We start from the raw sequence: 26,593 nt of genomic DNA on the forward strand, positions 1-26,593 counted from the left end.
AAACCAAGATACTATTGAATACCTATATATTATTGTTTTTAAACATGAGTGTATATCTAGCTGCAGGACAGTGTCAGGACATCATCAGGGTTGGACTGAGCAGAGGCCAGGAGTCGTCAGCTCTGATGCATACTAGTCTTACTAGGTGGGCGGCAAAGTCTTTCAGGCTTCATGGGAGAAGGATTATAACCATAATTTTGAGAGCTTTCAGGAACTACTGACATTTTGTTTTGGTCATCAGGCTCCCCTTTTCTTGCCTGCTTGATGTCTCCCTCATCCTTGATGCCCAGTCCTGAGATAGATGCCTTCTCAGAAATTTTGCCTATAAGCAGTTTATTCTATTTATTAGCCAAGTTTGGCTCTAAACATCCATGGAAATTAAGAGTGACAATCATAGGGATTACTTCATTGTATTTTCAGTGGGGCTTAAACAAAGTTTTTATGACTTTACCATCTCATTTTAGATTTTTCTTAATTGTGTAAATATAACATAGAAATAGATTTTATTTTTGGGTCATGAATACTTAGATATAAGTTATGTATTTCCTGTTGGTTCTCTATCCATATATGTCGGTCCAAACTAGGAGTTGATGAGTCACTATTCCTCACAGGGACAGTGAATTTTCAGCTACAGTGAGAGAGCAGTGCTTGACCTGTCACTGGGACAGCAGAATGCTTCACTGGGTTTCCCATGCCATTCGGAACCCACTGCCCACAGACCCAAGATATAAAGAAAGAATTTGTGTGATAAATTTTGTCTTAAAACAGAATGGTTGTACAGGAAAGTGAAAGGCACAACTCTAAATTTGGTCTTTTTGAAATATTAAGACCATGGAAAGGCATAGAAAAACAAATTGAACTCATTTAATTTATTAAAATTGTCAAATATGAAATGGTAATTTTATGAAAGCTATGGTTATATATGTGTTCCAGCAGTAAAAATATTGATCTGTTCTAATATAGGTTAATTTATTATGGCTTTTTGTTTAAAATATTATTAGTTCTTTCTGTGTTCTGTTTTCCAGAAGTCAAGAAAATAATTCTCCGTCTTGTGAGGTATTTATAGCTTTTCAAGCAATGTATGTACTTATAAGCAGAATTTGAAACATGTATTTTTTTTAATTCCTATGGAAATTGAAAGTCATATTAACTGAATTGGCTCTACTGTAAGATCCCAGCCTACTGTCAACTGATAAACTAGCCAAAAAGTGTGGTATAAGTGTGTGTCTCAGAAGGGAGGCCTACCTCATTAGCTAAGTGACTATGACACCGGGAAAAGCTAAGGAGTCTTTGTGAGCAGGAATGCCCCCCTTTTTGGAATTGGATAGCCATCAGAGAGTTACTGGTTCACACTTAGCAGTTTCCATACATGGATACCTGGCTATAGGTAGTAGGGAGCCAACCACCTTAGTTAAGAGGACAGGTTAAAACAGTACTAGTGACACAGGGACAAAAGGGAAAGTGCTTTCCACCTGGCTTAGGGTAGTGGTGCTAAAGATATTGGCAGATCTGGTACCAAGAGACATTGCTGCAAAAACTGAAAAAGGTCACAGAACTAGAAGAGCAGGGAGCCCTCTATAACTTAGTGGGAAAGGCCTTGCTAAGACTGAAGGGAACTGGACTCAGCTGCCCCCAGAAAGCCCATGATCCGGGGGCAAGGAATACTGGGGGTGAACACTTGGTAGCTTGGTAGCCACCCGGCCAGTAGCCCCTCTCTCAGACAGCAGAGTGGAGCCTACCGTGGAACCGGAGGAGAACCTGCCCCCACCTAAGAGGAGCCGGACAGAGCAGTACGTAAACAATGGCAGCTGATCCTGAGTCCCCGCAGACCTCAACAACTCCTGGACCTTGAGCAGCTACCTTGGATCCTGAAAACCCCCTCAAGGTGGTGTTGCGGAGAATGACAAGCCCTGCTCCAGTCAAAATCTACATCATCATAGGACTGCTCTATTAGACTCATAGGAGCTAAGTGAAACATGTTCCTTTAGCTCACCACCATTACCCAGGCTCTTAACCAGCAAAATAACCTCTGAAACCCCTTGGTCTTAAGATTAAGACCCTGTCCTAGAAAAAGGGGGGAATGAGAGACCCCGTTTAAACCTACAGACCCCCTGAATATGACCCTTCCCTGTTTATGACCCTTCCCCTGCTTCCTCATCCCACCAACGGCCTTCCACCAACGGCCTTCCCCCAACAGCATTACCAACGGCAATCCGCCAACGGCATTCCGCCCCCCACCCCGGCAGTTTATTCTGGGATATAAAAGCAGCCTGTAACAGCTCTTCGGGGTTCCTCTCTGTTCCTCTCCAAGCGGCTGAGGGACCCTGACACGCCAGAAATAAACACCTCTTGCATTTGCATCGACCTGGGTTTGGTGACTGTTCCTTGGGGGTAGCTATCTTAGCCGGACCCCGTGTTTTGGGTCCAACAAAAGGCCTTCCCATACCAAAATCTCCTTGGTACTTTTATAAGGATTTAGTTTGTGAAAGATTCAACTCCAAGCTAGAAGGCCTCTTAGAACCAAATTTCTTATCCAAGATGTAAGCGGAGGCACCTGGCTACCTATTACTGGCTGGGATAAAGCTGTTACCTCTAAAGATGTAATGGCACCATTAAAGTGGTCCAACACTACAATACCAGTACTGCATGGTAGCACAAAGATCAAGGGCAACTGTGGCCCCTTCAGCTGAGCACCAAGACCTCTGCAAAACTGACACTAGTGAGATCTGAAATGGAAAGTTAAATGGCCATAGCAGAATGTTATCAGCAGGACACCAAAGAAATGTTCATGTGTAGACCAGAGAGATGTTTCAAAACTATCACCATTCACATTAGCAGGTTCCTGATCTGGCAATAATTACTGATGGGCAAGGCCTACCTTATCTCTCCTAGTACAGATGGAATCATAGGTATTACTGAGGTTTGCTCCCCTGAGCCTAGACATTAGCTCATCTCTTATAAATATCCTCTTGTTTATTTTGGTGGGCTGGCAAATTCTTTTTCTTGGAAAGGCATAATTTTAATACATACTATGTTAATTTAATTGGTTCAAAGCACATTTTTCTTTTCCTAATTTTTTAAAGAAATAGTCACTCTGTCACCCAGGCTGGAGTGCTGGTGGTATCATTGTAGCTCACTGCAGCCTCCAACTCCTGGGTTCAAGGCAAGCCTCCTGCCTCAGCCTTCTAAGTAGCTGGCCCACTACCACATCTGGCTGATCTTTCTATTTTTTATAGAGAGAGGGGTCTAACTATGTTACCCATGCTAGTCTCAAATTCCTGGGCTCAAGTTATCTTTCCACCTTGTCCTTCTAGAGAGCTGGGATGACAGGCGTGATGCACTGTGCCTGTTTAAAACACATTTTTTTTGAGACAGAGTCTCACTATGTCACCCTCAATAGAGTGCCGTGGCATCACACAACTCATAGCAACCTCCAGCTCCTGGGCTTAGGCAAGTCTCTTGCCTCAGTCTCCCAAGTAGCTGGGACCATAGGCACCTACCACAATGCCTGGCTATTTTTTGTTGCAGTTTGGCCGGGGCTGGGTTTGAACCCACCACCCTCCGTATATGGGGCCAGCACCCCACCCACTGAGCCACAGGTGCCGCCCAGTTGTCATTGTTTTTAATAGGCCAGGGCTGGGTTCAAACCCACCAGCCCTGGTGTATGTGGCCAATGCCTTAACCACTGAGCTACAGGCACTAAGCCTTAAAACACATTAAAAAAAATTTCACATGGGGGTGGCACCTGTGGGTCAGTGGGTAGGGCACCAGCCCCATATACCGAGGATGGTGGGTTCAAACCTGACCCCTGCCAAACTGCTGCAACAACAACAAAATAGCTGGCCATTGTGGTGGGTGCCTGTAGTCCCAGCTACTTGGGAGGCTGAGGCAAGAGAATCACTTACGCCCAGGAGTTGGAGGTTGCTGTGAGCTGTGTGACACCATGGCACTCTACTGAAGGCCATAGAGTGAGACTCTCTACGAAAAAAAAAAAATTCACATGGATACACACAAAGAGTTGTTCAACATAGTCAGACACCTATTAAAAGCATTGTCCAGGCTCCGCGCCTGTGGCTCAACCGGCTAAAACGCCAGCCACGTACACCTAAGGTGGCAGGTTCAAATCCCCAGCCCGGACCCGCCAAACAACAATGATGGCTGCAACCAAAAAATAGCCCGGCGTTGTGGTGGGCGCCTGTGGTCCCAGCTACTTTGGAGGCGGAGGCAGGAGACTCGCTTGAGCCCAGGAGTTGGAGGTTGCTGTGAGCTGTAATGCCACGGCACTCTGCCCAGGCGGACAGCTTGAGGCTCTGTCTCAAAAAATATAAATAAATAAATAAATAAATAAATAAAAGCATTGTCCAATCATGAATTCTAATGCTGCTTATAGCTCTGCATTGAAATATTTACCTGAACTTCTGGAGGCATGAAAATACTGTCCAATTATCATAAGAATAAAAAGTTAAATGATTAATAGCTGGAAATATCATCTTAATCTTCCCTTTTAAATCTAATTAGATCAACAGTTCTCAACCTGTGGGTTACGACCCACAAGAACCGTATTAAAGGGATGCAGCATTAGGAAGGTTAAAAACCACTAAATCAGTGGTTCTCTGACACCCCTACCTCCAGAGAACTATAACACACTGGTCAACACACGGAGGTGGTTGCCATAAGGAATGAGGGATACTGTACTGATAAGTACACATGGTGTATATGTCTGGTCTTTGAAAACCAGGTTAACTTAAGGAGGTCAACTTTCTACTATGTTTGAAAGTAGAAACTAGACGAATGTCACACATTGGAACAGCATTTTTCAAAGCAGTGGTCTTATCTCCTTTTCTCCTTCACCCAGGGGGTAGACACTGCAGAAATAACAGGAAACATAATAATCAATCTGTCCACTAGTGATTACAAAGGCAGTATTGGCAAAGCCACGGCACAACCCAGAATTCCTGACTTTTAATTCTGGTAAGTAATTTGATAGTAAGGAAAAGCTAACAGGAAGATTTTTTTTTTTTTTTTTTTTTGAGACAAAGCCTCAAGCTGTCCCCCTGTGTAGAGTCCCGTGGCTTCACAACTCACAGCAAGCTCCAACTCCTGGGCTCAAGCAGGTCTCCTGCCCCAGCCTCCCAAGTAGCTGGGACCACAGGCGCCTGCCAAATGCCCGGCTATTTTTTGGTTGCAGCCGTCACTGTTGTTTGGTGGGTCCAGGCTGGATTCGAACCCGCCACCTTCGGTGTATGTGGCTGGCGCCTTAGCCACTTGAGCCACAGGTGCCAAGCCAGGAAGTTTTTTTAAACATGACTTACACAGTCCTTTTATTTCATGGAAGGTTAAAATCGTGGTGAATCTATAGATTATGTCTCCAGCTATGCTGAGAGCTGAGGGCTACATGCAGCTGGCTGGTCACAGGTATGCTGCATCTGTGGCTGAAGGAACTTCCAGCACTCACCATACTACTTTAGTGACCTGAGGGGAGACAAGGGGGCAGGAATGTCAGAGCACCTGCAAGAGTGACTCCAGTAATTCTTTCAAGACGACTTTAAGCTTCTTGCAGAGGTAAAAGGTATAACAATCACCAAACTGATTTTTGCAGACATCTTCTATTTGAGGCATGTGCACAGAATTTTTATGAAGTAAAAATTAGCTCAAATGTATGCCAAGTTTAAAAAGAAAAGGAAAAGGACTGACACAAAAGATGCATAAGGGTTGAACATCAAATTTTATTTTTTTTTTTTAGAAACAGTTTCGATTTGTCACCCTCAGTAGAGTGCGTGGCGTCACAACTCACAGCAACCTCCAACTCCTGGGCTTAGGCGATTCTCTTGCCTCAGCCTCCTGAATAGCTGGGACCACAGATGCCTGCCATAACACCTGGCTATTTTTTGTTGCAGTTTGGCCAGGGCTGAGGCCAGATTTGAACCTGCCATCCTCAGTATAAGGGGCTGATGCCCTACCCACTGAGCCACAGGCGCCACCCGAACATCAAATTTTAATTTCAAAACCTTTTATCCAGTCCTCAAATTATTAACATGAGAAGGAATGATAAACTGATTTTATCATTACCATAGCACTGTGTAACAAGCCCTTGTTACAAAATCACTAGTTACCATCTCTAAAACCCCATAGAAAGCCCATACATTATATTACCTAATGATCTATTAACAGATGAAATTTTAATTAACTTTATAGCAGGAAACTATTAACAGAGGTACTTTAATCATGTAGCTTAAAATATGGAGGAAAGACAGGTAAAAAATTCTTAACCTGTAGTAGTCTTTTTACTTTTTAAAATTTTTATAAAATACACTAATTTCCCAAAATAAAGAATATTATGACACATTGGTGTCAACTTACACAGATGAAAGCTGATGCCAGCTTTTTTCTAACTAAAGTTCATTTCACTAAACTTTTATATATTACATGAATATCCAAGTAAAGTATTTTTTTAAAAATTCAACACACATGAACATAATGTACAGTGTTTTATTTAAAAAACTTAGGAATGATTTTATTTTCAACCATATATCTTTTTAAGACCATGAAACCTCTTATCAATGCAGGAAGACTTTTTAGTTCATGTCTCTGCTTCCCAGTTTTAATTCTTAAAGGTATTAAAAAAAAAAGAGGGAAAAAAGGTTTATTTATTGATTTCCCACGAGAAAACTGTGGTAACAACATATTCCCTGCCAGGCTGCCTTCATTCCTACTGTTCTTAAAACTACCCAAGTCCATCAAGGAGTGGTACTGCAATGGGATCAAAGGATAGATATAAAAAGACAACTCAGCAGATCCCACCACCATTGTTAAGGTGTGGGTCACTGGTTCCAACCAACCTTCCCAGTAAACTCGTCCTGGACATGTGCCTGTAAGGAGGACATAAAAGAGCATCTCCATGCATGGCTTACACCATGGCACGTGGCTGGTGGGGCAGAGGAGAAGACACTCCCTCACTGGTCTGTCTCAAGTGCAGACTAACTTCAGCAGGGAACAGGCAGTGAAAGGTACACACACAGCCTACATTACTAGGGCATTAGCAACACACCCAGGACGTGGGAGAGGGTCACAGTGGATAAGCGGACACTCTTCACAGTGATTCTGACAGCCTTTGACTATAACACAAGGGCACCACTTACCAGCACTATCTCACACATGTTTCACTGTGTCCCAGGCATACAGATCATGGGGGGAAATGGGAGATGACATTTCATGGTTATTCTCAAGACAGTAAATACAGCGTCAACTTTCTCTACTCTCCAACAGATGAAGTGAGCTGCTTCTGCTATAAAACTAAATATATTACTGAAAACATCTTATTGAGGGTTGTGCTTTTTATTTTTTTTTGAGATAGAGTCTCACTCTTACCCTGGGTAGAGTGCCATCGCATCACAGCTCACAGCAACCCCAAATCCTGGGCTTAAGCAATCCTCTTGCCTCAGCCTCCCAAGTAGCTGGGACTACAGGTGCCCACCACAATACCCAGCTAGTTTTTCTATTTTTAGTAGAGATGGGGTCTTGCTTTTGCTCAGGTTGGTTGAACTCCTGAGCTCAAGTGATCCACCTGCCTCAGCCTCCCAGAGTGCTGGGATTACAGGCACGAGCCATGATCTGGCCAGAGGGTTGTGCTTTATTCCCTATCACTTCACTGATTTCATTCTAGGCAAACTAAGAACCTACAAAATTAAATCAAAGTTTAGATCTCAAGAGTGATTCTCAACCAAAGTAGAAAGACAGGATCACCGATTCTCTTCTTCCTCCCTGCCCCAAGCCCTCACAGATACTGATGCAGCTGAATGTTCCATTTCCCAAAGAAGGAAACTAAATTAGATAACTGGCATTTCTGTCTGAAAGAAGCAAAACATAAGCCCAAAATATAACAGTGAGGGGTAGCGAAGGAGGGAGGGAGGGAAGGTGCATTCTACATCAAATCAAATCTCTTCCTCTCAGCAGGAGACTATCCAGCTTCTCCTTAGCTATCATTTCATAAATTAATAATTTCTTAAAATCATAGTCCAGAGAATTCATCTATCATAAGAAAAGTTCAAGTTTAAAAAAGCAAATAAATTAGTTAAGCCTTGTAAACAATGGTCCATTTTAGTTATGTATCTTTAAAAAGAACAGTTTCTCTGCAGAGTCAGATGGGACAAGGCACTCCTGACACGTCAAGGTCCAGAGTGACAAGCTCTCAAACCCTTGCCCACTGTAGCACATCAGCCCTCTGCTCATCTCCTGACCACCTGAGGTCCTCACATGTGCTCTTCCCATACGCTGCTTTGTGCTATTTTGTTGTGTGATGTGACTTTTAAGCCTTCTCAGGGTTGGTTTCTCCCCTCAGATGTTTTCCACAAAGCTTCCTGGGAAAAGGCCCGTTTTCCCATTGCGCTGTAATGTGCCTTTGAACCAGCCGTCCTCTCGTTTCTTATGAACAAACACAATGTCTCCCTCTTTAAGCTCGAGCTCCGCCTCGCTCTGAGGAGGGTAGGAAACCACCACCCTGTGCCTATGAGAGAAGGGGAGAGGAACAGAGAGAAAGAGAAAGAGAGGGATTTTAGTTAAGCCTCTTCAAAGCAGAGATAAAAATAAAAAGGATGGACTGTTAGTCTGTACGAGCCTCCCACATACACAGAACCGGCACCAGCATGAATCTGTGTATGAGTAAAACAACTTGAAATACAATTCTTCACTGTCTAGTAGAGACTCGGTACTCACAAAGACAGGGTCTGAATACACAAGTGCATGACAGAGGGCCCAGAAGGTTCCTGTGAGTGGCCTTTTGGGGACAGCCACTCAGGTCCCGTTCTGGGGATTGTACCTTGCCCTGAAGTTTTGTTCCATTTCCCAGGAGGGAATAATTCCTGTAATTTCTGAGAAGAGAGCAGTGAATGACTTTGTAGAAGAGGGCATGGATTCAGTCCTCACTGACAGGCGAAGTGGGCTCTGCACAGAGGCTGGGGTCCAGAAGTCAGGGGCCAGGCTTGCCTTCTGGAAGTAAGTCTGAAGTTTATCTCTGTGTCCCTGACACTGGGGTTAGACCAGGGTGATTCTAAGTAAGTCCACCAGCCCTGCAGACCCCAATTGTCCCCCAGGAAGGTGGTCCACAGGGCCACCCATAGGTTGTGTGTGTGTGACCATGAATTCAGTCTAATACCACCAGGAACAAGAGTAACAGTCTCTTTTCCTTTAGGGCGAGATCTGTGTCTCTCTCTCCTGGTTCCCATATATCTCATTCTCATAACATATGAGGGAAGGTGTAGAAACCAGAGAAACCTGGTTAGTTTAGTACTGCCTATCCCTCTGGCTCCATAGGCAGAGTTCTATCATCTTATGTTCCATATCTTTTGATCTTTCTCTATTTTTCTCTTTCTTTTTTTTTTGAGACAGAGTCTCACTATGTTGCCCTGGGTAGAGTGCCATGGTGTCACAGCTTACAGCAACCTCCAATTCTTGGGCTTAAGGGATTCTCTTGCCTAAGCCTCCCAAAGGGACTATAGGTGCCTGCCAAATGGCCTGGCTATTTTTTTGTCATAGTTGTCATTGTTGTCTGGCAGGCCTGGGCTGGATTCCAACCCACCAGCTGAGCTACAGGCATCAAGCCAATCCTTCTCTCTTTTTCCATTGTTCTTTCTCTCCTTTACTCCTCTCCTGTTTTTCCCAACCATGGCAAAAAGCAAGGGTGGTATCTGGTAGCCAGCCTCTGAGATGGCCCAGGGACACAAGGGTTCAGTCTCCTCCTAGTGTAGAGGAACAGCATAGGTGACCCGTGAAATGTCACAGAAATGACAGCAAGTGAGGGCTTCCACTTCACTTTCTCTGGGATTGCTAACTCCAGAGAAAATCAGCTGCTACTTTGTGAGGACACTCCACTTGGAGAGGACCCCAGGGTCAGAACTACAGCCCCTTCGCACAAAATACCAAAACAACGTGACATGAACAAGCCACTGCAGTAGTGGTTCCTATAGCCCTGGTGAAGCATTAGCTAGCATGGATGCCTGGACTGCAACCTTAAGAGACACGCTAAGCCACAATCACCTCAATTATTTGATCCACAGAAACTGTGAAATAATAAATGTTTATTGTTTGAAGCCATTGGATTCTGGGAGTAATTAGTTACACAGTGATAGGTAACTAATAGAAGATGATATACCTCTTTCTCTGCTTGATGCTGTGCAATTGACAGTCACAGAGATGGTTGAGTTTTTACTTTCACTTGGTTCTCAAAGTCAGAAAATGAGTTTACAGCCTCAGAGGACCCAGTCTTGATTGAAAGTGAAGACTGCTACGGCTTGAAAACAATAGACAGACAAACTCCATACAACTCCCCAAAACTTCAGAAACCCATTAGAGCCTTGTCCTTTCACCAATATCCATTCTATAAAAACCAGAATCCAGGCCAGGCATGGTGGCTCATGCCTATAATCCTAGCACTCTGGGAGGCTTAGGCAAGTGGATAGCTTTAGCTCACAAGTTCAAGACCAGTCTGAGCAAAAAGTGAGACCCTGTCTCTACTAAAAACAAACAAACAAACAAAACACATAAAAACCAGAATCTGAGGCCAGACATGGTCGCTCATGCCTGTAATTCCAGTTCCTTGGGAGGTGAAAGCAGGAGGATCCCTTGAGCCCAGAAGATCGAGACCAGCCTGGGCAACACAGCGAGACCCTATCTCTACAATAAATAAACTAGCCAGATGTGGTGGCAGGCACCAAGTCCCAGTTGCTTGGGAGGCTGGGATGGGAGAATCACTTGAGTCCAGGAGTTTAAGCCTGCAGTGAGCCACACTCAGGCCACTGAACTTCAGTCTGGGCAAAAGAGTAAGATCTTGTCTCTTAAAACAAAACATGACAACTCCTACCCCCGAATCCACTCATATTAAGAAAGACCACAGCAAGAGCCCCAGATTAATTACAGTATAAAAAGTATATCTCTGCAAAGGCCAAATGGCTGCTCAAACAATCTTAAGCTCCTTTGGGCACAGGGATAAAATTATACCCCAACAAGTGAAACAGAAGCATGACTCAGAGGCTAGTTTATCATTCCTGAAAAAGGAATTCAAACACGAATATTTTCAGACCACAAGGCTGGGGGCTCAGTTGTGAACAAGTTAAGGGAGGAGGTGTGGCCTTGTAGGACAAGCCTTGGCCTAGGACAGACATAGCCTCAGTCAGAGCAGTTTAACTTGAGGCTAGTTACCTCTGTGCTCATGGCCTCAGTGTCCCCATCTGTAGAATAAAACGGCAAGGAGCCAAGCAAGCATTTGCCATGTATGCTGACTTCTTAATACAGTATCTAGAATGCAGCTATGGCAAACACAGGCAGAGTCTTGGCTTTTTAAGAGGGTAAAGGATAGGCCAGGTAGTGGCTAGCCACCTCTAAGCAGGAGATAGACTCAGGCCACAACTGCAGCATTTCCTGATAAGACTCAACAAACTTTAGAAAGACACAGTTAGAGTTTCAGGAACCCTTCTTTATCTTTAAAAACCAGACAAATAATTTCACCATGGATTTATCTGAAGAAGGATCTAAATGAGGTTTCTCAAGTCTGAAGTCAACATGCTAAAAATCCATGCTAAAAAGTAATGATGTAGCTGGGTGCAGTGATTTGTGCCTAAAATCCGGAGGGTGATACCTGGAGCTCAGGAGTTCAAGACCACCTTGGGCAAGAGTGAGACCCTGTCTCTAAAACTAGCCAGGTATGGTGGCAGGCACCTGTAGTCCCAGATACTAGGGAGGCTGAGGCAAGAGGATACTTGAGCCTAGGAGTTTGAGGTTGCTCTGAGCTATGATACCATAGCACTCTATAGAGGGTGACACTAGAGTGAGATTGTCTCAAAAAAAGTCATGATAGTTGTCATTTGGGGCAAGTCAAAATTTTAAGCAAAGCTTTTCAATTCTGGAGAAAAAAACATACAAGAGACTCAAAATGCATCCAGAGCAGCTCTCTCATGAGATGTTCTCCCTGATGACTCTCGGCGAGCTGCCTTAAAGGCAAAATGGAACCAAAACAGTTCCTGAAAAATGTGAAGTGAATTACATTAATGCATGCATTTTATAAAATGCACTAAACCAATTTTGTCAGAAAAATTTTTTTGAACTGGAAGTTCTTAGCTAGGCTAAGAACATAATCTTCCTGCCAAGTTCCTGGTGGGAGAACATTTTCACTGCTGAGTTTTATAAACCTTGGGGGTGTGGAGCAAGGAGCCTCGTGCATAACAGAAGCTGTGATACAGCCGAGCTGAGTGGGGCCTGCCTGGTACAGAGCGACAGGCTCCACTCAGAATCTCCCAGCCCTGTGAGGTGGCCTGCACATCACCTCCAACAACGATGTGTAAGGCCAAACACTGGGCCCAGAGGCCAGCTATTTCGGGCTCTGGAAAGCTTTGCCCAGAAGAATGGCTACAGACCAACAAATAGACATACAGCATAGCTGTGGGGCCCTGTCCCTCTGCTCTTTTGCCCTCTACCTCCTCAGATCATGCCTATGTGTGTATGGACAGGGCTGTGGAAAAGTTCTGAACCTTGGGAGTCAAAGATGAGTCCCTCACAACCTCCAGGGACCTGCTGACCCACTTTCACATTCTGCACTCCCTCTACTCCTTGTCACCTGGTTAAGTAGTTACTTCTTCTCTCACCTGGTTAAGTAGTTTGCCCACCCTTCCTGCCTCAAATCTCCTTTTGTCCCTAATCCATCCCACACAGAACCCACATATTAATATAATTACGTGGCGACTCTGTTTGCAGCTACCCATAGCTAGGAAAAGTCATTCACAGCTTCCAAGAGCCTGTGAGTAAATTAATCCTCAGCCAAGCCCAAGCCCTCAATGATTGGGCCTTAATCTTTCTCTGTGGCTGCAGCTACTTTTATCACCAAGAGTACCCAACACTACCCGAGGCAAAACATGTCTCCCATATGGCCTTTACTTCTCTTACCTCGCCTGTGCTCCCACAGTTCCTTCCTCTGAGAATTTCCCTTGATCTCTCTGCCCATCCCCCCATCGATCTCTTAAAGCCCAGCTTCAGTTCTCCTCTGCGCAATCTCCAGCCCCATAACAGGAGGTAATTTCATGCTTGGCAAAGTCCCAGAGGCCTCCACGAACCTTTCTCATGCACTGCAGTATCACCAAACTGCACCATTTATTCAGCCACAGGCTGCTCGAAGGGTGAGATGATGTTAAACTCTTTTTACATGCCTCATACTACTTAGCATAGTAGTACATATAATAATTCTCAATAAGCATGTCAAGTGACAGAAAGAAAAGGCCTAATTGTATAGTAAATCTTTTAAACTGTACAAATCTCTTAAAAAGCAATGGAAGTCTGACACATGCTACTACAGCACAGACAAAACTTGGAAATGTTGTGATAAGTGAGATAAGCCATGCATGCACACAAAGACAAACACTGTATGATTCTTCATAGAGAGTACTCAGAACAGTCACTCCCAGAGACAGAAAGGAGAATGGTGGCTGCCAGGGGCTGGTGAGAGGCAGGGTGAGGGTTAGTGTTTAATGGATACAAGGTTCAGTTCTGGAGATGGGCAGTGGTGACTGGCTAGGAGAATGTACTTAATGCCACTGATGTATACACTTGAAAAAATGGCAAATTATATATATATTTAATATATATATCTCACAAATAAAAAATAAGATGAGCAAATAAATGAATAAAAAGAAAAATAGTTTATATATATAGTTTATATAAAAGAATAGTTATATATATATATATCTCACAAATAAAAAATAAGATGAGCAAATAAATGAATAAAAAGAAAAAGAATAGTTTAAAAAAAGAGACAAAGATGTACAAAGCTGACTGGTACCTTGGTTGGGGACAGCACCCCTTCTCATTTGCACAAAGCAGTGTGGGGGCAGAACGAGGTGAGTGGCGTGGCTCACACTCATGGAAGCAAATTGGAGTGACCAGTGTGGCTCACACGCTTGGTCCTGAATTGGCCTCTGCCTCTCTGTGACTGTGGGACCTTAACTCAGCTTTTGGTGATGGTTACCAGGGTGGGATTTGAGAAACAATCTTGCTAATAAAGAAGCTCCACTAATATCCAATGCCATTCTGGGCTATGGTATTCTACCTTTCATCTGAGCAGGTACTTGTCATCTTTCACTAGTATAAATTTTTTATTTACTTTCCTAGCCTCTACACAGTTCATATTATTTTTGTTCCTGATCTCTCCTGGGGTAGCCCAAAATGGCCCTCCTGTGGTGCTGGGAGGCACTCCATCCATCATCCCGGCCTGGGAGACCATTTACTGCTTCCTGTCAATTGCCATAGCGATCTAATACCCAATTAAGTATTTCACTGGCACAACCACACTAGCTTGCTTTGTAGCTTGCCTGAGTCCAAGTAAATCATGTTCATTGCTTCACCCAGTGGGTTCATTGTCACTGACTCAAAGAAATTAATCATGTGGTTAAGACTGCCTCTCTGTAAATCCTGTCTAAGTTGTGTGTTCCAAGTGTTCTAGCTTAATCTCTGACCAAAGATCATAGGTTCTTTTTCAATTCAGGAGACAGGCTCATAGGTACATGGTTACTGGTTTAAGTCCTAAATTTAAAAATATACACAAAGTCTCCTTGATGTGTCTCCCTAAGCCCTTCATATACACACATACATACATATATATACTTTTTTTTAAAGGAGGAAAAAAAACACCTGTTACACATACTTTTATTTGCCATCCCTTCTGTAAGATTTTATTTCTACTTTCTGTTTGCAAATTACTATTTTTTCTCAATCCCCTCTAAAGTAGAGCCTAAAATATTTGTTCTATTTTCTCTGCTGTTATCAATTATACATTTTTCTGCCTCCAGGGTATAGTGCTATTTCTTGCTTGTTTTCTTCAGTCTGTTTCACACGCACAAAAGAACCCTTTTGTTCCCCAGAGAGTTCTCTTGGCAGACACTAGGATTGTTAGCTCCCTTGAAGGCTTGTCCTTCCTTACTCTGAGCCTGTCTCCATCTTTCTGTCACGTGAGACGCTGTGCACCGACATCACTGGTGCTGCAGCCACATTCTTTTACTCCAGATATGTGGAATAGGGTAACGGTTTGAGAGAGAATTTTATGCTTGTTATCACTATAATCTGTAGATGAATCTTATCCAATAGTATACACTGAAAAGCATTTCAAAGAAATTCTAGCAGAATTTCTACCAAAAGAATCCTGGGCTTCTGCATTTTGTCAGAGCAACAGTTGTGGACATTTATATTGCAAATCAAGGAATTGTGAGGTTCTGAAATAGTTTCTGAATCACACTGATGTGAAAGTTAATCTTTCCTTCAATTTTTAGCATTAAGCACTTTTTATTGTGTTGAAATGTTTGAAATATGAAAATAAGTCCTCTCTAAATTACATAGTTGGTAGCTTTTAGTTAACCGGAAAGTTCACTCCCAATGGATAACAGAACATTTTCCTGTATGTTTCTGCACGTTTTCCCTGTTGTTTTTATAGCCAAGACAGATCTAAGAGTCCAAGTGAAATAAGCACTCTCCTACTGCTGCACGAAAAGGCTGTGGAGAGCTGGTCAGGTTGGCTGTTATGTTTAATATTCTATAGAATGTGGATTATAAACATATAAGCTTGGGCAGAAATCTTCTCCAAAGGCCCCTTTCCCACTTGTAAAAACTAAAACGATGGTATAAAAAACCTGCCAGAGAATTACAGTGTGCCTGGGCCCATCTGTCCCACCAATAAACTCTCTGTGTTTCCTATGTGCTGTGTATCCCTCATGCCCCAAAATGCTTTCACCTGTCTGCACCAGCGCGTCCTCCTTTCAGATGAACTCCTGTTAGAAATGGGCTGAGAGGAAGGAAGTGGAATGCAGAAGCCACAGAGACCGAAAAGGAATGCATGAAGCGGGAGGGTGCCAGTGCCCAGGGAGAGGCTGGCAAAGTGACCCATCACTCAGAGCTGTCACACTGATGCCAGAGACAACAGGGACAGAGGAAAGACACACTCTCCTCAGGGCATGGACGAGACACTGCAGATCAGGCTCTGGAGGAAGATGTGCATCTTTGTGACCAAAGAGAAGGTAAACAAACTGCTAGGACAGAAGGCCCCATCCCTGGACAGCAGACTAGCATTGCAGGGAAAAAGTAACTCCAGAAGGAAAGATTCAGTGAATTCAGGATAAAATCTCAAAGCTTTACTAAGAGCATAGCAGATGAGAAGAAACACAGAATGATTTCATTTGTAGAACGCAAATACATTTTTAGAGTAATGTCTCATTTTTAAAACTAGTTTTATAAGGCTCAGAACTCAAAAAAATCATCTCACCTCACTATAAAAATACATATGGAATTGTGTACTTTAGGTACATAGGTTTGAGGTTTATTCTTTTCCCATTTTTACAGTTTTTTTAAAAGTAAAAAGAATGCCAAAAAAAGTCATATGAATAAAGGCCTCAGATTCTGGAGGATGCAAATGTTCGTATGGCTCTACCTAACATGCAGGGGCAGGGTGAATTTCAGTCATTTTAAAAAGTAAAACATTATAGTAAGATTTCAAATCAGCAACATAGGAAATGCTACCAAAAAGGTAATACCTCCCCAAATGAGAGATCTGCTTAATTTACAAAATGCAGGTACGGAAGAAATGAAGCTTACAGAACCAATCCAAAAGATGATACTTAAAATAAACTTATGTATATATATGTTAAGTGGAAATAATCCACTATTTTTAGTGTGTTTCATGATGTTTTCCTGGGTAACAAGCAGTATTTTCAGTTTATATAATCCAAGTAGATTTTTTCTATTAAATATACTTCCTTTCCTGACACACTCCTATGATCCCAGTGTCTGTTCCAGACAGAACTGCTCCCTGCTGTAATAATTATTCAAGGCCTGAATCACCAAAATAGGCTCATTATTCCAGCTGTAAATGAACCAAGTTACTGGGTCAAAAGGAGTCGGGACGGAGTTGGACCTTGCCACACCCCTCTGGGTGGGAGAGTAAGAGGGGAATTCTTTCAGCTGGCAGAATTCTCAGATGCTTTACAAATGGCAATGATGTCAACTTTTAATAAAAAAGGCAAAGAATAAAAAAGGGAGTAGTTGCTGGTAAAGGAACAGACGAAGAAAGTAAACAGGAATAAGTTTTCAGTGACTGACACATTTCATGTGGATGTTGGCTATGCCTGGTTGATTAAAGAAAATAAAGGAAAAGGAGGCTGCAGACCTAAAGCCATGTCAGAAACAGGGCAGGAGGATGAAGGGCAGAGGCCACTGTAGCAAGTGCTAAAACAAAGTCAGTGTTTTGTGGTGATTACAAATTCAGTTCAAAAAAACAAAACAAAACAAAACAAAAAACAAATTCAGTTCAAAAAGATATAGGAGAACATGGAAAAATACCTTAAGTATCAGAATAAATATTCTAGCATACGGCTCACTATTCGTGGTTCACTTTTCTCCTGGGATGCCCCTGAACTTACCTCTCACAAACAACGGGCCTGGACTCACACATGGCGGAGCATGCCTGCCGAGGAGGGGGAGCGATAGGGACAGCCGAGTCTAGGGAGCTGGCCTTCCGATGGGAAGCATCTTGGGTTGTGGCCACACCTGATGTCATCACTGCAGCTGGGCCTTCCCCATCCACTGGGCAGGAGCCGGCCCTGCCATGGCCACCACCAAGGGGTAGCTCAGGACCCACTGCACCCTGCAGAGGTAGCTCACTACCACCCAGCTCCACGTCCAGGGTGGGTGATGCTGGAGGGGACACTCGGGGTTTCCGTTTAGTGGAGGCACCAGACAACAACTTCAGCAAACCCTTCTTTTCTTTCTAGAAAAAGAAAGGAGTATTAGTTGGAGATGAACAGTACTATTGTTTTTATAACCTCTAAGCCCTTACAGCTACCATGTATGATTTGACCTTTTAAAATTATTTCTGCTTATATCTAGATATCAATTTCTATACAGTGTTACTATGACCTGTCCCCACCCTGACCCCCTTTCTGTCTCTGTGTTTTTTTTGTTGTTTGTTTTTTTACAGAGACAAAGTCTCACTTTATTGCTCTCAGTAGAGTGCCGTAGCATCACAGCTCACAAGCAACCTCCAACTCCTAGGCTTAGGTGATTCTCCTGCTTCAGCCTCCCGAGCAGCTGGGACTACAGGCGCCCACAACACCCAGCTATTTTTTTTTTTTGAGACAGAGCCTCAAGCTATCCCCCTGGGTAGAGTGCCATGGCATCACGCTCACAGCAACCTCCAACTCCTGGACTCAAGCGAGTCTCCTGTCTCAGCCTCCCAAGTAGCTGGGACTATAGGCTCCCGCCACAACGCCTGGCCATTTTTTTTTTTTTTTTGGTTGCAGCCATCATTGTTGTTTGCCAGGCCCGGGCTGGGGATTTGAACCTGCCATCTTAGGTGTATGTGGCTGGCGCCTTAGCCTCTTGAGCCACAGGCACCGAACCAACACCCAGCTATTTTTTTGTTGTTGTTGCAGTTTGGCTAGGGCCGGGTTTGAACCCGCCACCCTCAGTATATGGGGCCAGCACCCTACTCACTGAGCCACAGGCACCGCCCCTGTCTGTGTGTTTTTTGTCTTGGACATTCCATTGCTTGTCACTCTTTTGCTGAGGCAGGATAAGCAGATTATAAAGATGTAAAACAAAGACCTCACTGATTCACCAATTCACATTTCAGGTTAGTGAAAGCAGAAGCAGACATTTTAGGATAAAATAGAAATTTTGGATTATGGATTTAATTTCCTGTGATTCTGCCTCTAATTACTGTAAGGAGCTGTCCGTGCTGACAGACATAAACCTCACAGCCCTTTGGTCCACAGCTCTAGCCCAGCCTTGCTACTTACCAGCAGTGACCAGAGTTAGGGCTATACCACTCCTCACACAATATCATCCTGTTTAACTTTAACCAGCCAATAATAACTAGCCCATTTGTATCGTGCCAGTACCTCCTTGATTAGAAACCCAAAAACAACTCCATAGAATTTTAAGGAAATCTTCAGTATACTCATAAATAATTTTATGTCTCTTTTTGCAAGCAAATCCACTAGAGTTTTCTTTGAATTTTTGTTTCTTTTGATACTTTCTCTCTTTGTTCTGCCACGGACACCAGATCTCACAAACATCAGGCATCAACCATTTTGGGGATGACCAAACCATTGTCTCACCAAGATGTCAGCTCCACCATGAAGTTCTCTGAAGGAAGCACTATTTGAAAAGGAAACATTTCATGGAGAACCATCTTCTTAGGAAATGAGCCGGGAAAGAGTGATGCCCACAAGCCTTTGCCTGCAGTATCCATCCAGCTCCCCTCCCTGGTGTGAGAGGCACCTTCTGACTGAACCCTGGGTCCCAAAGTCCAGCAAGGACAGCAGATCCACTGACAAACCACAATCTCAGTTATGACTAAAGACGTTTCTTAAAAGCTCACTTCGGAGCTCTCAGAAAACATATCAGACAACTGAATGGCACGCAGGGAGCAGTCTTTAAAGTGATTAAGAAGAAAGATGACTTGATTCACCTAAAATGATTGACTGCATTGCACACAATGTGTTTTAACAGCTTCTAAGGGACATGTTACCATCATCCATCAATGCCAACCACCCACAGAGCAAGAGTTGTGGCAGGTTCAAGGGGTGTGGAGTGGGAGTGTCACAGGAAAGATGCTGCTTCATCCCAAGGAAAGGTTCTTTTAGCGTCACACTCTGATGTTTTCTATGTGAGCAAAGTGTCACATGAAAAAGATAATTCTGCAAACAGACACTTAGCCTCTAAAAGTACCTTTGTTTCTTATAAAATCCAACAGCAGAAATGAAAACTATGGATGAATTTATAAAGATTATACTTCGGTTAAGGCCATTTAAAAATGTAATGTTAACATGCATGAAAAGGAGCATATCTTCTTCTTTTTCTTTTTTTTTCCCCCTTTTTGCAGTTTTGACTGGGGCCAGGCTTGAACCTACCACCCCCCGGTATATGTGGCCAGCACCCCACTCCTTGAGCCACAGGCGCTGCCCAGGAGCATATCTTCTTCTTCTTTTGTTTTTTTTTTTTTTTGTGGAGACGGAGTCTCACTTTGTAGCCCTTAGTAGAGTGCCGTGGCGTCACAGCTCATAGCAACCTCCAACTTCTGGGCTTAAGTGATTCTCTTGCTTCAGCCTCCCGAGTAGCTGAGACTACAGGCACCCACCACAACGCCCGGCTATCTTTTGGTTGCTGGGCTGGGTTTGAACCCGCCACCCTTGGTATATGGGGCTGGCGCCCTACTCACTGAGCCACAGGTGCCACCCAGGAGCAATCTTAATAATTCATCTCATGAGTTTTCCAAGAAATTACTCCTACATAAAATGATTTTATAGTCATAATTGTCTCTTCAGAAGATTTGATGATTTAAATAGCATCACTTTTTTTTTTTTTTGAGACAGAGTCTTTAGCTGTCACCCTGGGTAGAGTGCTGTGGCATCACTGCTCACAGCAACCTCAAACTCTTGGGCTTAAGCAATCCTCTTGCCTCAGCCTCCCAAGTAGCTGGGACTACAGGTGCCCACCACAACGTCTGGCTATTTTTGGTTATAGTTGTCATTGTTGTTTGGCGGGCCAGGGCTGGATTCGAACCCACTAGCTCCAGTGTATGTGGTTGGTGTCTTAGCTGCTTGAGCTATAGGTGCTGAGCCAACAGCATCACATATTTTTAAAAAGGAACTACCTGGGGCAGAAAATGACCAACAGATAACCAAAAACAATGATTTTTAAATAGAAAATAACTTCTGGATATCAGTTTAATACTTTTCTATTAGCTGCATAATGAAGGGTAAGCCCAATGCAGGAGACATCCGGTCAGAATTCCTTCCCAGGCCAAACTAAACTTGTGTTTGAGCAGTTCATAAGGAATGGCTCTCTACATACGGAGCCTCCCTTTCCATTCCTCTCTTCGCCCTCAAATATAGACAGAAATTGACAAAACATAGTCTTTTCAGGCCACAGGACATCAATAATCTATAGAGTCGGACCCTCAATAATCAGTCATTGTTCTTAGGTAAGAAATGTAAAAAAATTAATTCATGTGATTGTCTAATAATGACCACTTGTACAACACATTCAATAAATATTTATTGAATGTCTAACATAAACACTGTACTAGGCTCTGGGAACGGCAATGGTGAGTAGACAGCTTACTTTGTCTAGCAGAGACACAGACATGGCTCTGCAGGAAAACATGACAGGGCAGAGGAAGAATGACCAGGAGGTGCTGAGAAAGAAAGGGTAAGGAAAGGCCTCTGTCAGGAAGAACATGAGGAAGGGGAGGGCAACACCACCAAGCTCAAGAATCTGGCTTGTCGCACAGTCTGTGGGCACTCAGAAAAGCTGAGCGCCACTGTAGAACAGCAGCCGTGGAACCCTGCAGAGCACTCGAGTATAGAAAGGAGGGAAGACAGGCCAGGCTAGCGTTCAGGAGATAGATACACCATAGCTGCTAGACAGATGATGGACGATGATGAGGATCACAAGATGATAGGGACAGTAGCAATAAGGAGGGTCTGCCAGATGCAAGACATCTGCTGGAAGTGTCAACTAAAATGAGAACCTCCAACACATTTCTGTGTGACACGCTCCTAGCTTACTCTCACAGAGGGCTGAGCAAAGTGTAACTCTGATCTCACTTTGATCTATTTTAATTTTAAAGGCAGAGGCTGACAGGGTGGAGACTCAGCTGGTAAAGCAGAAACACCAAGAGCCTAGAAGGAAGTGCTGAAGGGGAGGCTGGTGCCAGTCAGGTCTGGACTCTGAAAGAGCCAATTTTAAATGTTCAAAGAAAATATATGCACAGCCTGAAACTCAAAAAGGAAGAAGCTTCAAGAGGAACAAGAGACCACACAGCCAGGAATTGTCCCTGCAGATGAGAAAACAGGGAGGTGGAAGGTGCTGACAGGAGCCCCAGGGAGCATCCTAATAGCTCAAATTTTTAAAGAGCAGGTACAAAAAGATGAAGAGAAGGGCCATAACAAAGAGTAGCACAGCTCACAGCAATACTTGCAAAAATACTAAAGACAAAAAATTTTTTAAAGAACAGTTTTAAGGTTATGTTTGAAACAAAAAGAACAAGAAAGACAGCCTGCTATGAAGGATGGTGGTTCTCAGATGGAAAGAAGAAAGGAAGGGATGATCTTCAAACCAGGAGGGAAGAGCAGAACTTGGTGAGAGGGATTAGGTGAGAGACTGGGACCTGGAGATCAAATGACTCCTCTCAGCCAGGTGAATTCACCCCAGAGTAGGGAGAAAATGAACAGGCGAATGCAGCCAACAGCCCTGAGAGGTGTGGTGAATCTGGGATGGGGACGATTCAACAGACAAAGAAGGGTGTATGTGGTCCCCATTCTCAAAGAGATGCCAACGGAGCACTTTTCAGATCATCTGAAACTCCAGAACAGTACTAAATGCAAAGTTATGAGCACTTAGAGGAAGAAAGAAGCCCTGGATGAGAGACCCTCCAGGAGATGCTCACGAGAAGTTAACAGGAGAGACAAGGCGGACTGGGTGGATGGAGACAGGAAAAACACAGATCTCCATAAGGTATCTGGTGAGTCCTCCCATGATGCCTTTGCAAATGTGATGGAGAAATGTCAGCTAAAAGACACTCCAGTTACGAGGATTCATGATGTTAAATGATCACAATCATGAAATATGGGATTCTTAACAGCTAGAAGAAATCTGTTTAGGGCACTTGGAACATTAAGCAAGGTAGTCGGTAAAAAAAACTTGGAGAATATGGCCTTGGAAGACAGAAGACATGAGGGGACAGTGCCGCAAACACCTCGAGACAGGAGATCACACCACGATAGCCCTCAGAATAAAGCACAAGGGTAGGGGTCAGAGCTGTGGTCCAGGGCCAGAGGTCAGGCATGGGTGCTCAACAGGGTGACCTCTATGGGCCTCCAAATTTATGGTAAAAATTGGGTCTTAAAACCAAGATGCTGGCAGGGTCATGCTCCTTCTGGGGGCCCTAGAGAAGACTCTGCTTCCTGCCTCTCCCAGGTTCCAGCCTTCTCTGGCTTGCAGCCCCCCATTCCCATGCCATTCCTGCCTTGTTTTTCTTCTCTGACTCTACTCTTCTGCCTTTTACTAAAATCATTAAAATTGCAATGGGCCTACCCAGATATCCAGAATAGCCCCGTTATATAGTAAAATATATTTGAAGATCCCAGGGATTAGGAGGCAGCATCTCTAGGGAGCCAATGCTCTGTCCCTCACAGGGGCGTCTCAAGCCTTGGGGTAAGATGGACTCTGTGCCTGCAGGGCTCGGGCTGAGGAGCCTGCTCTGCCGAGACATGGGCTCTGAGATGCATTGCCCCATGGGCTTAAAATCCAAACCATGAAAACAATTTTTTAAAACACAGGAACAAAAGGGAACTTGCCACCTTTAGTATAAGTTCACTGTAGTTAATTATAAACACTGCAAAGATACCAAGCTTTTCTCAAAAGTCTCGTCTTAACAGAACAATTAAATATTAACTTTTTGGTAGGCTATAAAGGTTATTTCCTTATAAATTCCTGTTTATAGGCTTACCTGGCCATTAAAATAGAGGGACAAACATTAACACTGAACCAGATGGATCAGCGTTTATGATTACCCCCAAATTTCCCTGTGCTGGTTTGGAGCTTTAGGGGAAATACATGAAATATTGAGAAAAAAATTCATGATTATAGTAAAATTACTCAGATCTATTATCTATCATCCCTTCTTTTCCTGTTCACATTTTATCACTATTAATTTCTCTTGCCTCCAACCATTTATCTCCAATCCCAACTACAGGTTAGTCATTAAAATAGAGCTTATCATTTATATTTTCTTTAAAATTTAGCCCCAAATGAGAAATTTTTAAAAAATTCATAGAATTAGAAAATAACTTTTCCCCTGAGTTTTAAGTCTTATCTCTCAAGGAACTATGCTGATTATGGTCAGACAAGAGGGTGGGCGGTCTCCTCATTCCTCCCCACTGTGCTTCTGGCACAGAGACTCATGTGGTGACAGCATGAGCCCTTCACTGGCCAGAGAGGCAGGAGGTAGGACAGGGCCTTACTTTACTGTCCTTGTCTGGCCTGGATGCTGAGCTGCTCCCACATGCTGAAGAAGTGCTGTCAGGTGACGTGGGATGTCCAGGAAGAACGGTCACCGTCCGGCCACTAGGTTCGTTCTCCAGAGAGGCGGCAGGAACACTCTGGGAGGTCAGCGACGCAGGTGCCGTGCAGGCCAGGGGGGCACTGGCTCGACTGGGACCACCAGTAGCAGCATGGGGGGCGGGGCCGGCCGTGGTGGGCAAGGGGTGAGGGGAGGCCAGCATGTGGGGAGGTAGCCCCCCTGCTGTGGGGCCGAGGCAGGTGGTGCTCTGGACCTGGATGGGTGTCACTGCTGCTGTAGGGCGTTCTTGGCTGTGAGCTGAGTCTAGGAAATGACAGGAGGGAATATGGCAACATTCAACTCTCTGGTACATGCTGCTCACTAGAGTAGGGGTGCCCACGGCCCAGGCCACAGCAAGAAGCCACCCAATGCATGGGGCTACCCATTGCACAGGCCATACATAGCAGGGGCCACCCATGACAGGGGCTATAGCAAAGGGGTCACCGATGGCCCAGGCCTCAGCAAGGAGCCACTGCATTTTCCACAACAAGGAGTTTAGTCTCAGTGGGTTCCTAGATACCGTTTTACCACCAGGTCAGCCCCTGAGTCTCCGAGTGCTTCACCCTTCAGTCAGGAGAAAGTACTTCTGCAGTCCATGGCACACAGGTCAAACCAGGCTGCCATCCAGCCCATCCCCTTCTCTCAGTGACTATTTCCCCCCTCCTTTCCTATTTTTCTGGCAGAACTCTGAAGCCTTTAGTTTGCCCTGTGGTTGGGTGCCATATTCTAGTTAGGTGCTCGTATTGCAGAACTGAGAGGGCTACAACCCCCAGGGACTAAAGTGGATGTGAGTACATCCACCAGAGATGGTCAGCATGATGGTGAGCAGAGCAACATACAAGATCACCTGGCTGGAGGCAGTGAGGCCTCTGACCATAGAAGTCACACATTCTAGTCCACTGACACTACTGGGACCAGCCAAACATCTCTACCGTTAGATTTGTGGGTGGACCTGAGTTAAGTACAGGGTTGGCCCAGCCTAAACACAAGTGCAAAGTGAGTGCCCCAGCTAGAAACTGGCATATATTTAACGCCAGTTTCCATTTCCTAATGTTCCTCCTCTTTTTAACGTCCCATCCTGGCTGTTCCAGGCTGGGCTCCTCCTTACCTGTCCTCACAGCATTGCGGGCCTGGCTGACTGTCATTTGCCCCGTCATGTGCAACAGGACCTTAGCCTGGGGACTCGTCTGCATGTGAGCTGCTGATACCACGGCAGTGGGGACAACACCAGGGCTCCCAGCCATGCCATTTCCCTGGAGCTTCTGGGCAGGCCCTCCCGCAGTGGACGGACTGACCATAGTCACCCCCCGACTTATCTGGCCAGCAGTAGACACAGGGACTTTAGCTTGGGAAACATTTGTCACCGTCCTGCCAAGACAGAAACACATATGGAAGCCACATCCATCAGCAAAATGGGAGACAGAATGATTAAATGCAAGAAAAATGACTCAGAACTTTAAGGACAGAACATTTTTTAAAATGAATGAAATTATTTTTATAAAGCTTAGGAATAACTAATGCAAAGTAACGATGGCCCTGAGGAAAAGAAAGGTCTTGGCTCGGTGCCTATAGCTCAACCGGCTAAGGCGCCAGCCACATACACCTAAGGTGGCGGGTTCGAATCCCCAGCCCGGGCCCGCCAAACAACTATGATGGCTGCAACCAAAAAAAAAAAGCCAGGCGTTGTGGCGGGCGTCTGTGGTCCCAGCTACTTGGGAGGCGGAGGCAGGAGACTCGCTTGAGCCCAGGAGTTGGAGGTTGCTGTGAGCTGTAATGCCACAGCACTCTACCCAGGGGGACAGCTTGAGGCTCTGTCTCAAAAAAAAAAAAAAAAAAAAAAAAAAAAAAAAGAAAGGTCTTTAAGTCACCAGAAACCACAAAGCAGGCTCAAGGATACACAGCTACTGTGCTCAGCACCCTGACGTGAGGCCCGACTCTGTCCCCACCTGCCTGGCCTGGCTCCATGTTCTGACCATCTTCCTGCTTGTCTTCCCCCATAGTACACAGCTCTGGTGCACATGCACACATGTATATGGACACACAGACACACACTACTGGAATCTCCTTCCTGGTTTTTCTTGGCCTATCTTAATTTCACTTATGTTTCAAGATCCAGCACAAATCCTGTCCTTTAAGAAACTGTGCTACAGGCCTGGTTTGAGACCTTGTGATCACACCACCTCACGTGGACTTCTTCTTTGTCCTGTCTCTACCCAGCATAGTTGTTTGTGCTCTGGCTCTGGAATGTAAAACGTGGTGTCTTAAAAAAGTTCCTAATTGAGCACCGCTGACTCGCTGACTCAGTGGAGACTCCTCAAAGGCAGGGCCAGTGTGAAATGGTTCCTTCTCACCCACCCTACATTTGCCGCTCACAGGGTTTCAGCCAGGTCCAAACAGATCCTTAGGCACTGGATGAATTTAATTAAATTGGGTCCAACCTTGTTT

The 26,593-nt window shown here is 44.4% G+C and overlaps 1 protein-coding gene across 1 annotated transcript in view; it reads right to left on the minus strand.

Annotated features, from left to right (window-relative positions):
- Nucleotides 1-7,569: 7,569 nt before the first annotated feature.
- LOC100950505 (E3 ubiquitin-protein ligase SH3RF1) overlaps nucleotides 7,570-26,593 on the minus strand; it is a 55,211-nt gene continuing 36,187 nt past the window's right edge. The window contains exons 8-11 of the mRNA XM_023509055.1: nucleotides 25,257-25,516; nucleotides 24,051-24,412; nucleotides 17,442-17,788; nucleotides 7,570-8,503 (exon numbers count right to left, since the gene is read on the minus strand). Of these exons, the coding sequence (XP_023364823.1) occupies nucleotides 8,335-8,503; nucleotides 17,442-17,788; nucleotides 24,051-24,412; nucleotides 25,257-25,516 (1,138 nt within the window). The 3' untranslated portion in view covers nucleotides 7,570-8,334. The remainder of the gene's footprint in view (nucleotides 8,504-17,441; nucleotides 17,789-24,050; nucleotides 24,413-25,256; nucleotides 25,517-26,593) is intronic.

This window comes from Otolemur garnettii, unplaced genomic scaffold (genome assembly GCF_000181295.1).
Source record: "Otolemur garnettii isolate 467f Iridium unplaced genomic scaffold, OtoGar3 scaffold00324, whole genome shotgun sequence".
Classification (NCBI taxonomy): domain Eukaryota; kingdom Metazoa; phylum Chordata; class Mammalia; order Primates; family Galagidae; genus Otolemur; species Otolemur garnettii.